At 34.6% G+C, this 13,745-nt stretch overlaps 1 protein-coding gene across 1 annotated transcript in view; it reads right to left on the bottom strand.

Moving 5' to 3' along the window:
- Positions 1 to 443: 443 nt before the first annotated feature.
- The window catches only part of EFCAB11 (EF-hand calcium binding domain 11), a 69,856-nt gene continuing 56,554 nt past the window's right edge, over positions 444 to 13,745 (bottom strand). Inside the window, 1 exon segment of the mRNA XM_026079658.1 lies at positions 444 to 543. Within this exon segment, the coding sequence (XP_025935443.1) occupies positions 444 to 543 (100 nt within the window).

The following is a 13,745-nucleotide window of genomic DNA, read 5'->3' as shown; positions in this document are numbered from 1 at the left end:
CAATAAAGGAAAGACAAATACACTATTGAGTCTAAAAGACCAGGCATTATCAGTCATATATTTACTCAGTTTGTACATGGGTGAGATATTTTGTTCTGTCAACAAAGGACTGTTGAAAAAGTGAACATTTCATAGCAACTGGAAATCAGAGTCACTCCTTTCTCATCTGTTAAGTCAAAATGAAAAAGCATACAGTTGCAGTTCCTAACCAGGGTGATTGGAAATCAATAGAGATTTCAAATATTTTAAGTATTCTACACATTCATACACATGTAAATTAATAAACCCTACTTGTCAACAGTAAAGCTTCAAAGGCTGTTCTTCTGAACTACATTTATAGTCAAAGTTCTTAAAATGCTAACTGAAACAAATGAAGTTTCATTGATTTTTTAAATATCTTGAGATCTAAAGTTTTCACTTTGTCTTTCACTAGAGAATATACTTTAGGCAAAGTACACTGTTGATACTTCATCTTGTCCAYACTTCACTGTAGATTCAAACTCTTTGAAGCTGATGTGACCACCAGAATCCTGATCAACTTCTCTATAAGAGAAAAGAGATTTGGTATTTAAAACCCAAAAGACATTATGTAAAACAGAAATTACACTTAGTTGAAGATATCCAGTGCTAATATCATTCTTGAAGACCTCAAGAGTCCTACCCATTGGAATTCTATGCAAAGAGTTAATGAACTAAAAATGCTTTTTATGTAGTACATTTTACAAGAGGATCTCAAAGCTTTTTAAAAAGAGTATCATTATCTGTATTCAACAGGAGGTAAAAATGAATCACAAAGAGGTAATATGACTTCCTCAAATTTAGCACTTTTAGAAAAAATTTAGCTCTTCCATTCCCTCCCTAAAACAAAATTCGATCTACTGGGACAGAGATCTTCCAGGTTCCATAAAACAATAAGCAAACCAAGGCCTCTAAGTCTTAGGATATTGTAAGCTTACATTTAAATTATCCCAAATTGTCCCATGACCTTCACATGTTGCAAACAGTTTATTTTGAACACTGATTATGCCAGCAAAACGCCTACTCTTGTAGTTGTAAGAAAAAAAATGTTAATTTATAGACTAGTATATACTCTAGTAGGTATTCCAATAATCAAAGAAATGTCTTTGAAAAGTAAAAATTGTTAATATTTACCTCTGTGATACAAGCTGATAGAAGATAGCAATTCAAGCATTGCCATTAACATACAGGGCTAGGTTTTGTCAAATACACTTTATAAAATTATTTGATGCAATTACAAATTTGGATGACAAAATAGACTTCTGTAAAGTGTTTGTCTTAGTTCTGCCTAGCTTGCTTACTAGAAATATGAGAATTACACAAAAATTAAATGATTTAAAAAATGGTTAACTGTTGGATCTCAAAATTTCCTTATAATTTCGGAAAATGTTTTTATTAAACTATACAGATTGGTTTATAACAGTGTATGGTTCCTCATTTTATTAATAACATGGAATCAAATCTAAAATTATTACTGATAAAATTTGCAAATGACACAAAAATTGGTGGCATTATAGTGCTGCAAACTGTCATCACCATCAGTGTTCAGTGGTAGTGGTCCCTACTATTCTGCAGCACACCAATGGGATGCATTTTCTATACAGATAAAATTGCAAATTCCAAATTAAACCATGCTGTTTAGCAGAGATATATCTTATTATCCTTTCAATGCCCTGGAAATTGCATAAGAATTCTAGACCCCGAGAAAGTAGTACAGTAGCTCAGTTTTAAAGAAAGCCTCACACATAGGGATGGAATGTGGTGACTGACGTTTATTCTAAAAATGCTCTTGAGAAAAGCCAGGTTAAGGTAAAAGAAAATAATTTATTTACGATGTCTTCAAATACAGAAACACAGTTACAAAGGTTATAAAGGCTGACAAACAGAAAACTGCTTACAGCTGCCTATCCTTACATCAGTTTCAAGAAGCTTTTCTATATTACCCAGCTTTCAAGACATCAATAACTATCAAATCATGGTACTGAAGAATTTTTCTGATGAAAATACTACCTCTTCAAGTTTGTCTTCACAGAAAAGGGACTTGGTTTGGGATATGCGCCACCCCTTATTCCCATTTCTCTGAAGAAGTACTATTTAGATTAACATTTTACCATTTTCCCCTTCAATAAGAATTAATAATCTTCTTCTTATTCAAGAATCCTCCAGACTACTGACTCCCCAACTCCTTGGAACTGTTAATATCATTTGGTAAGATTCCCCTCTTCTCTTGGCAGTAAACAGAATCTGCCCTAGTGCTTAAGTAGACTATAAATGAACCTATTGTGAAGTAAAACACTTTCCTAACTTGGTCAGCCAAAGGTGAGACCGCATGACGCAGTGATGAATCTTACATGCCCACAAACATATGAAATGACAACCAATCCTTATGGAAATATTTAAATGGAATTAATTCCTAAGACATGACGATATTCTATTCTATTGCTTTTCAGCTAGTAACAACTTTGGGATGATGATCAGCCTTAGCCAAGTCTTTAAGGACAGCATGATAGCTGGAGATGAACCATTTACTCAGACTGATAAATCACTTGGCAAAAGGGCYCCTTTCAAACATAATATGTTATTATACAAACAAATGCAAACTTATGCATCAGTGAGGGAAGAATGTAGGTCACAATTGCAAAATGGAGCTGCTGTCCTGGAAAGCAGTGACTGAAAAGGGCTGGGGAGTCATAGAAAGTAATCAACTGAAGACTGTCTCCTACTGTGAAGCTTTACATAAGAGGGTGAATATGATCCTTAGACCAGGATAATATCTAAAACAAATACAAGACTGATATTATCTCAGAATAGAGCATTAGCAAAATCATGAGTGAAATACTGTATCTAATTTCTGGTGCCCACACTTCAAAAAGGACACTAAGGAAGTGGAAAGAATTGAGGGAATATCTGCAATAATTACATGAGTTCTGGAAAACACGCCTTATAATAAGACATTAAAATACTCAATTCAAAAAAAGWTTGGAGAACTGATTCATTCAAATCAAGACCATAAGTATCTTTCTTGGGAAAATATTTTGGATAGTAAACATCTTTTCAAGGGAACATGAAAAGACATTATGATAGGCACGAGTGGGAAGCCAAAGCTAGAAAAATTTAAAATTTAAATAAGGTTTAACTTTTTTTATTAATGAGGCTGATTAGCTACTGAGGTAACTTACCCAGGGATATGGGAGATTTTCTAGTGTTTGAAAATCAAGACTACATAACTTTCTACAACATGCGTTCTAGTCCAAAAGAAGAATGCTAGGTCTAATTATTTCACTGCTGAATTGCACTGTGGTGGGAAACATTATCCATTGAAATACAATGTCTCTAAAGTATATTAAGGATCTAATATAATATATTATTTAATTTCCTCCACTGGAAATAGAGCAAAAAAGGCATATCTAGATAGTAATGGATATAGATAAAGTGAGATGAATCCCAGCCTGAAATTTTAGGAAAGTTTAAGAATCTGATGAGTTCTGGACTGAATAATATCACCACCTTTAACCACTGATATGGCCTAATAAAAAAGATACTGTAGATGGCAATTGCTGGCCAATGCTTGCATCTTCTTATTTTCACTTACACATCCATATTTGTATAGTGATGCTTTTCAGATAAACAGGAACCTCATAAGAAAAAAGAAAAGATACCAAGCCAGATGATTGGTTCATTTACCTGAACATTTTGTCTCTGACAGAATTCAACAATGGATGCACATGAAGGAAATGGATGAGTGTACAGAGGTACACTATACCAAGTGATATACTTGGTTTACTCTCCTTTGGTTTATTCTCCTTACATTCAGGAGTTTCCTAAGCCTGAGATGTATGTTTGTATTTATTGCATGAATTTGTCTAACAGCTTTTTGAACCAATGTGAACCCATAATATAAGGCTCATGGCTTGAACACTTGCTCTATGAATAAATACCTCCTCTTACTTGTTTAAAACCTGCAAGTCATTTGATATTCCTATAATCTAAGCACTCTTCTCAGTGCCTATATGCATAAAAGGGTGCACCTTATTTTTAAAGATCAACCATTGAGGCATTTTTAAACAAAAAGCCTATTTTAATGATAGTGATTATTACTGTAACCTGCACTAGCTATTTGCAAATAAATTAATTCATTCAAAGACAATGTACAGATTGAAATTCCTGAAAGAATGTCTAATAATCAGATGACAAAATCTTTTTTTTTTTGTTATTATGAGGTATTCTGAGAATATAATTCCAGAGATCAATTCATGAGTTTTTTTAGAAGTCAGTGTTGACAATCTGACTACACTGAAGTTCATAGGAGTTTTGCCATTAACTTTCAGGAGGGAGGGATTTTACCCAAAATATCGGAGTTATGAGCATAAATCACATATATAATGTTTATATTCACTATGTGTGCCCATTTGGAAACTGGTCTTGAAACCTGGCCCTCAACTTTATGAGACGTTTGTTCAACATCATAAAAGCCTCTAAATGACTCTTCAAATTAAGAATCACTTTCTGAACAACCTTTCAGCATAGATTAGCAACATATGTTTACTGATAACTAAATGGCAAATAAACTGGAAAGTAGCTAGCAGTAGTAATTTTAAGAAACACTAGATTCAATTTAAATGTTACAGATTTTTGAAATCTTGCCAAAAGTAGTCTGAAAGCCAGAATGGTCTTGGAGAGTTAAATTTTCATTTTCATATAGCTGAAGCAAATGATACACTCACCTTTTGATTATGAAAAGAATATATCACAGCATATTAATCTTTGTTGTAGAGGCCACTATGCATTTAACATTCTTTAGTAAAATATATATAGATATTTCATTGTATGTAGTAGCTAGAGTAGATTGCATGCTCTTTTACCAAAAATTGAGTAATAATCAGCATCGCAAGTTACTGACTGTGAGATATAAATTATTCTCTTATTCAATTAGGTAATTGAAGACTCCCAAAATCACCTAATTGTATTTTCATAGGAAACTGGATTAGATAAATGGTACTTTTCTTTTGACAGGAATATTTTAACTGTAAATCTCAATGAGTACAGTAAATGAATAGTCTAAAAGACTAACGTTTGATCTAATTTATCTCTTGAAGTTTCATGTTTATTGATTCACTGAAATGAGTACTTATCAAAAAAGTATCTAGATGTAAAGACAGATTATCTTTTTATTTTATAAATAACTGTATATATTAATCAGACACTTCAACTTTTTCCCCACTATCCTCAAAACAGTTTTCATATGGCCAATTCTTGCAATTCTTGGGAATAAAATTCCCTAAAAGTAGCAAATATTGAATTTGGCCACAGTATTTCTTCTTTTTGTATGGGAAGACTCTTATGTAAGCATTATTTTTTAAAGCATGAACTAAATTTGAAATATGCTGTGATTTATAAACCATTTCTCAGTAATTCAACATATCTATCCAAAAAGTGTAAAAATATAGGTCAAAGATTTTAATCTTGTCCTTTTATTTGTCTAGATAACTATCCCAAGATATCTAACCCAAGAGGTAAATCAGAAAGCTGAGCAATCTTTTCTATTTTTTAAAACAAAGAGTAGTGAATACACTGCAGTGCCAGCAGAGACTGCACTTGAGTTGGCTTTCATCTGCTTAGCTTGGTAGGACAAGCCCCAAAAGTCAGACAGGATAAATTAAACTCTGCTCAGATCTCTCATGCCATGGCCATACACCAAGTGGCCTGTGAAGTAGGTGGTTTAAAACCATCCTGGATTTCTCCACTATGCAAACATACTTAAATAACATTATTTATACTACCAAAGATGCATGGACCTCACTTTGACTTTGAAAGCACTGAAGTTATCCCTTGAGGAGGAAGTTTTCATTTCATCCATTTTATGCAGGCAGAAGTTTTCACAGATAGAGATCAGTGAGGAGAAAACAGCAGATATGTCATGTAAATCAAATTTAGGATGAGAAATATAACATACAGGATGTACCAGTGAAAATGAAACCTCCCAGGTTCCTTCTTACAGCAGTCTACATGAATAGGAATCTTAAACACTTGTTCCCATATATTTTTAGTTTCATCAGTTTACCAGGCACTTAATAGTTAATTGAAGTATTATGGGAAACAACAAGTTACAGAGGCCCCTACTTCCCATGCACAGTTGTCATTAATCAAATGCCTACACGTGTAGGCTTAATAATACATGGCCTTTTATACATTGCTATACAACAACCATACACATAGTGGGTAGTACACTACCTAAAATACCAACTCTTAGTATTATAGCTATCAAAATCTGACYTGGAAAAAACTTTCTCAGATCAGATGAAGATATAATGAGATATACCGTGTRCAGAAGTAATTTATTTCTGTAATAGTCCATGAACTATTGTGATTTTTCTATTGTCCCTATTTTTCTTCTTCCAGCTGAAAGACTTAGCAATATTATATACTAGTCTTCTTGAAWTAGAGGCAGAAGCATATAAAGCGCAGAGGGCTGTGCATACTGACTTCAAATCAAGATTTCTCTACAATTTACATTTCACTGGTTCAGGACATACCAAGAATACCAGTGTTTTTTTCCCAATTTATTGTAGGCATGCCACAAATGAGATTAAATATTCATATACACTTCTATCACGAGTCTCTAAAATCTACCTATATCAATTTCCCTGCGAGCTCATTATTTAGGTGTATACTGTTAGTAAAGATAAAGTGTGCATTCTCTTTAAATTATCTCATAGAAGTCATAAAGAGTGCAGTTTCCTGGACTACCATACTAGATTGTATCTAAACTGCAATCCAGTACTATGAGCTACTCAGTAGTATTGCCTTGCAACTAATTATTTCTAAATTTCAAATGCTATATCATAGTTAGACACCAGAGGCCAGCAGAATTGCTGGCTATGAAAGATTTAGGCCTGGAGTCCTTTTTTGCAAGTATTTCTGGACATAGTTCTTTTATGCTTAAGTTCTTGGCACCATTCAGATGAAACCTTGTCTGCCTTATCTTTGCTCTTCTGACCTGTCTGTGACAGTAAAAAGCCCATTCATCTGTTAAAATAATTTTTCTCACTGCATTCTTTATGGAAATCCTATATAAATCTCATAGGGAGCCACCTAGTCAGGAAACCCCAGTGACTTCACAAGGAGACAGCACTCTAAGAACCCCACTGCCTTTTTCACTAGTAACACAAGACAACGAATTTTGATCTCATTTGTGTTTTCAAGGAAGCAGAAGTACTGAAGAAATGCAACTTATAATGTAATCCAAGAAATTTCCTTTACAACTGCACTGTTTTTGACACTATCCTTCCCTTGCCTCAGTCAGAAAATCTGGATTCAATTTGCAAGGGAACCAGCATTCCCATTAAAAGTTAATCAGCTATTGTACGTACCCYAGTGATAAAAATTTCCAAATTATGTTTGCCTACTGTATTCAAATTATATTTAAATATATTATTCACATCCTCTTCTTCCACTTTCATTTGCTTTATACAGTCACTTATTACTTATTTTCCTAGCCCTTCTTGATCTGCAAGCAACAACACTGAGCTTCTAATGCAAAATGGGTAAATGATGCTGTGCTCCTCCTGTCGGCCCCTGTTTTAACTTGCTTCTTGTGACCTGAAAAATGTTAAAAGATCTATAGGACAACATTCTGCCTGCCTACCACTAGTTGTAGATAATTGATTTATTGCCTTTTGCCTCAAATTAAATTTTAAGAACTTTGTACTCAGAATTCTTTTTTTCTTGACTATCTGACCGAGAACATCCACCCTAAACTTTTCCTTTGGGAATTATAATACAAATTAAAACAAACTCTAAAAATAAAACAATTTATTTTCCTACTATCTAGTCACAGGTTTTACAAATAAATATTGGCTCCAATAGGCAACTATTATAAACTAGATAATAGGAATATTTACTAGAAAAAAAGCCATTTTTTTTTCTTCTATGAAAACTGTTTATGGAAACAACTATGAAAAGAACAGAATATTTTCTTAGACTGTCCAAAATACCAGCCTGTGGAACAAACAGATTCATAAAAATATTCTATGTGATTACAATACAATTCCAGAGGATAAACAGAAACATCACTTGAATGTACATTAAACTATACAATGGCGATATAGACTTGGATGACTACAGTAGCTGAAATCTTGTACTTCATAGTTTGAATTGCTCTGAATAAGAAACTCAGTACTTGACAGTTATTCAGAAAAAAACAAACTATTCTTCTTTTGACTGTTGAGGATATATATGTGTGGTCAACTTCTGCAGTTTCTGGCAGTTGCTATCGGATTGTTTATTTGTTTTTTCTGAATAACTGTCAAGTACTGAGTATAATAAATAAAGTTTTCACAGCCAGACAGAGATTTAAATTAATTATATCTTTTATATTCAGATTTTATTGTTATTATTTTTATTTGTTATTTTTAAAGAAACCATCAGGGAATAATTTAAACCAGAGTCAAGACTTGCACTGCATTAGAACCAAAGYCGTCATACTGATTGAGCAATGAGAATAAAAAATTACACCTCATGCAAGCAGTCCTGCCAAGGATAAAATGACCCCCAGTTGAAGTTTCAAGGATGAAAGTTTCTTCAACAAGCAACCTTCTCTTCTGATTAACCAGCTGGTTCTCTCTACTCTTAGTCCTTGCCTCTTTGTTGATGGGATTCCTACAAAGCTCCACAGCTGTTTTGTTAGTAATATGTGTATTAATTTCACTTCTTTAAAAAACTAAGTGTTAAGAAAAGCCATTCTGATCATTAGTAAACACAGAAGAATTATGAAGAAGACAACTCTTGTTTTGCTGCCTAAACCAGGACATGCTATTCGATTACTAGCAGTTAGAAATTTCAGTTAAGTAGAAGAGCTTAATGAGGCATTTAAATAATCATAAAATTATATTACAATTAAGGTAGAAATGTGCTTTACTTAAAACAACCTTCACTACTGTTCAGTTTTTAAAATTACTTTTAAAGTAGGGAACAAATGGATTACTAACTGAGGAGAGGACTGCACCAACAGTATACTACATTCAGCTGTTTCTCTGCTGGATTAAGTACAGCCCATTTTTTCTGAGTGCACTACCTGACTACTGCTCTTAATAACTGTAACATACTTTCTACTTGATATCCAACCTTATGCCTGCCATATTATTTATCCACTGATGTAAGCTTTACCTGATTTTCTTCTTCCTGAATAATGGAACTAGTGCTGTATGCCACAGTAGCTTCACCAGATTTTGTCCCTTCTTTCTTAACTGTTCTCAAGTTTTTATCAGTCATGCCATGGTTGATGCCCCACAGGGCTAGGTAGAATAATTCTTCAGAGTTTATTTCTATGATTGCTTCCCAAAGAGAAAACTACTCCAAATCTTCTTCTCTTGTTATTTACTTCCACCTTCCTTTTCTACTGACCAGAAGAACTCCACAGAAGAGCCTCTGAGACCCTACTTCTTTCTGTATGTTTCCCAGTTGTTCTTGAACTTTTTTGATGTGTAAATGGAACTGTAACTTGTCTTCTCATGTAGGCTAATTAGATGCATACTTTAGGCCTCATTAGGATCCTTTTCAGCTTTAGGTCATATCATATATCCTTGCCTATGGCAGATAACACTGTCTTCTGTTTTCTATATTCACCCTGCTGACTTGCCTCTCGATCCCTTATACCAAGGAATTACATAGGTCTTGGTGTTAGTATGAAATTCTGATTTTTCTCATCTATCTGCAAGTCATTTTTTCTTCTACCATATATGATTCTTTCTTCCTTTTGAATGCTGGTACTTGTCTTACTTCATTACCTTGTCAGGAAGAACTACATGCCTTTCTATACTTCTTTGCTATCCCACTATCTCTTCCTTTTCTGTGTTCTCCAATGCAATACATACGTTCCTCAATTCTGTTTCCTGCCACTATCTTTTGTCTTATCTTTATGTTCACTTACTTTCATAGATTACATTTTTAGATGAGCCTCCCAAACCCTCTTGGCAGTAGGTATCTGCAAATATGCAGCTGTCAGTGCAGCCTTATCTCTCCTCATTGCTTATGTCTTCATATTTCTGTACCATCTTTTCCGGCTGTTCCTTGGGTATTCTCTTTCACAAACTCTATTAAGTGATACCTTATGCATAAATAGCTTCTTTTGCTTAACTATTACATAATAAGATACACCACACAGCTTCTGCATATCATTCTTATTTATCTTTTCCATTTTTCAGGTCACCCCTAGAGTTCCCTAAGTAGCCATTTTAGTCTTCTCTTTCCTGTCTCAGTCTTTTAGCAAAAAAGGGAGAAACCTTTCCTTCACTTCCACTATATGTACRAATTACCACGGAAATTCCTCTTTACTGCTTTTTGAATTCTGGCTTTCCTACTCACTGGCTGCTTGTCATTAAAGTATTTTATCAGACTTTACCCAGTTCAAGCTTCACAGTTAACTTCCTCTCAATGCCGCTTGCAAGACCTTTGCCCTGTCCATCACACAAAGCCCCAGGAAACCTCTGCATACAATAAGCTACAGTCAAATCAGAACTTTTGTAAACTGCAAAATACAACCAATGAGCCACCAAGCTAAAGACTGATAACAATAAAAATTCTCTTTCACTTAGGAAAAACAATTTACCCCTTGAATGTAAATGTCCCAGCTTACATCAATCTTTTTTACTGCTTTTTATTGTTCTTCAGCTTCTGCTCCTTATAAAAAATCCACTGAAGTTTACAAGGATCTATGGGTTCTATAAATGAATTAAGAAATGACGTACATAGCTCAAGAATTAATTGCCACTGGGAATCATTATCAACTGTGTGTGTTTCTGTTGGAATTCCTTAACAAGCAGTTTTAGGAACAACATTAATAAATACTTTTATCCATGATTCATAAGTAAGTATTAAAACAACTGCAGGTACATTTTATGGATGATTCAGACAAGGATGCAATAGTATATAATGTGGAAGACATGACATTTGGATACAACAGTCTAAATAGTCTATTAAGCTTGCCTGTTCAAACAAAATCAGGTTTTACAGAGTCATAACTAGAAGCCATATACCTCAGAAAAAGAAATACAGATTACATCTGCAATAGCAGGCTTATCATAGAAATAAAATCATAAAGGACTTGGGAATCTTAGTGGAAAAGCAAGTCAGAATGAGCTTTAAATGAGCAGTCAAGACATAAAGAGTGAACTTGTTTTTGGTTACATAAATAAGGGAGAATGTGTTATTTATGCTGCAGATGAAAAATGACATGATGACACCAATACTGGAATATTGCATTCAATTTTTGTGACTGTGTTTTGAAAAGAATACTTAAAATTCTGGATGATGCAGAAACTTCCCCTGCCAATAGAAAAATTGCCCTAAAGAATTCAGTTTCTTCACTTTTCATCATATGCTGCTGACATGACCATAGCATACTTTTGTAGAGAGAATACTTCATATCAAAGGGCTTGGCAACAAGAGCCAATGACAGAGGCTAAAGAGAGAAAATGAAGAATAACACAAATATATTTAGGAATGAAGGTGATTAATCATTATGACTAATTACTAATTGAAATCCTGGTATTCCACTTCTTGGTATTTTCAGACTGAACAGAATTCTTTATGGAAAACGTGTATTATTGGGTACATTACTGGTCAACTGGGTCAAATTATATATACATATAATGCACATAAACAGCCTGTAATGTACAAATAGTGTGGCCAGTTTTATTTTTTAATTGTTAGTCACCATACTTCTACTGAAAGAGCTCAGATACTCCCTCACCTCTTCCCATTTTACAAAGTGTAACTTAGTACTGAATTAAAACCATCATCTGTGCTGAGGACTAGATACCTAACTTTAGAGCCTACTAATTTTGCCTTACATTACTCAGTAAAAGTACTGAGATTGACTCAGAGATTGACTGTTGTCCCCATAATACTAACTATCATCAGCCGAGGAAAAAAGTGAATTTAAAAATCAAATGTGTCTTCAATGTCATGATAACTCTGGTATCATCAAAGAAGTGCACATGAAGGTTAATTTTTATTTATTTGTAATTTCCCTAATCAATATTTACACTACTAAATTTTCTATTGGAAAAATCTGTAACCCAAAATAAAGATTATGTTAAGAAGTTTAAATGCATCTTCTGGAAGTCTCCTGTTTTGCAAATCTTGATTTGTAAGTCTAGATAAATATAATATATTTAAGATTTTCATCCTTCTGCCTCATTCTTGTAGCTTGAATAGTTTTATTTGAAAGCACATAATACTTTCCTTCATGCTAACATAATATCTATTATTATCATTCATATTCATCTTCTGTTGCCTAAGAGCCTCAATCAGGCTCAAGGTCTCATTTCATAAGGCACTATAAAATATAGAAGGCAAAGCCTTCAAAAATGACACCTAAAAAAGAAGACAGCTTAAGAAAACAAATCAAAGTAGATGAGCTCTAGTTCACCTAAATCCTGCCTAAATTGGAATTTAGGTATTAAAACTTCCTTAAACTCCAGGTGTCAACTGGTCAGCCTGCTTTCCAGAGCTGCCAGTCTTTGAGATGGCTTGTTAGGTATCACCCTGCCAAGCCAAGAATTCCCTGTGTGACAAGTGCTTACTGTTGCTCTCCCATATGCAAGAGAAGCAGAAGAGAGCTTGTACCCACACAAAGCTCTTGTTCAAGCAGATGGTCACCTGCACTCTCCCCATGTTCCCTGGAGAAGCGTAAATAAACATCAGCAAGCAACAAAATTCAATGTAACAAGATGGTGTCCAATTTTTGCCTGTATTTTATTGCTTATAGCATCACTCAATGCATGAGGGCCCTGCAGACGACTGGGTTCACACACTGCTAGGCTTCGGATTATTCTGGGGCAGAATTTGTCTCACCCCTCTTTCTAAGGCTCGTGCCAGTGACAATCACAATGTAAGAGTCATCAAAACAATTAGAAAACAGGCAAGAAGGAGTCTAATTCTTCCTAAATAAATAAGGTGCTCCACTGTAAAAGAAACAAACCCTGACTCCAGAGCCAGCTGCCTGTGATGGGTGTGCCTCATGTGACAGTCACTAGATATAACCAAAAGCAGGGATCAGGTCTTCCCCTTTCCAGCTGAATTCCCACTCAGCAGAGCTCTAGGAGGATGGGAACTGAATGGATGGAAATTCCTAACATTCTATTTGTTTCTTCACATTGGTCTGTTCCACTGAGAATACAAGAAACCAAAGGGAAAAATAAACATCTGACTGAAAAGGAATGAGTTACTTTTCCCCGAATTCAGATGKTTTTTTTAGGTAGATTGTAGCACTTTTGTAAGTGAGGTAACGTCTGATTTGTAAACAGATGCAAATTTTTAAAATATATGATCATGCTCTTAAGTTTCCTATTTATATTACACCCATCTCCCCAGCCAACCTCCTCCATTTCTTAACATTACTTGATTGTAATACTGAAAGAGCAATACTATAGAAAACTTGCAGACTGCAGAAAAAACACATATATATATGTGCCATTATATATGTGCCATATATATATGCCATTACAGAGACATGGTGGGATAGCTCGCRTGACTGGAGTGCTGTCATGGATGGCTACGTGCTTTTTAGGAAAGACAGGCCAGGAARGCGAGGTGGYGGAGTTGCTCTTTRTGTGAGAGAGCAACTGGAATGTATTGAGCTGTGCCTAGGGGTGGATGAAGAGCGAGTCGAGAGCTTATGGGTAAGGATTAAAGGGCAGGCTAGCATGGGTGACACTGTTGTGGGT

This window comes from Apteryx rowi, unplaced genomic scaffold (assembly GCF_003343035.1).
Source record: "Apteryx rowi isolate R43461 unplaced genomic scaffold, aptRow1 scaffold_5, whole genome shotgun sequence".
In the NCBI taxonomy this organism is placed as follows: Eukaryota; Metazoa; Chordata; class Aves; order Apterygiformes; family Apterygidae; genus Apteryx; species Apteryx rowi.
This window is presented reverse-complemented; position numbering and strand designations above follow the sequence as displayed.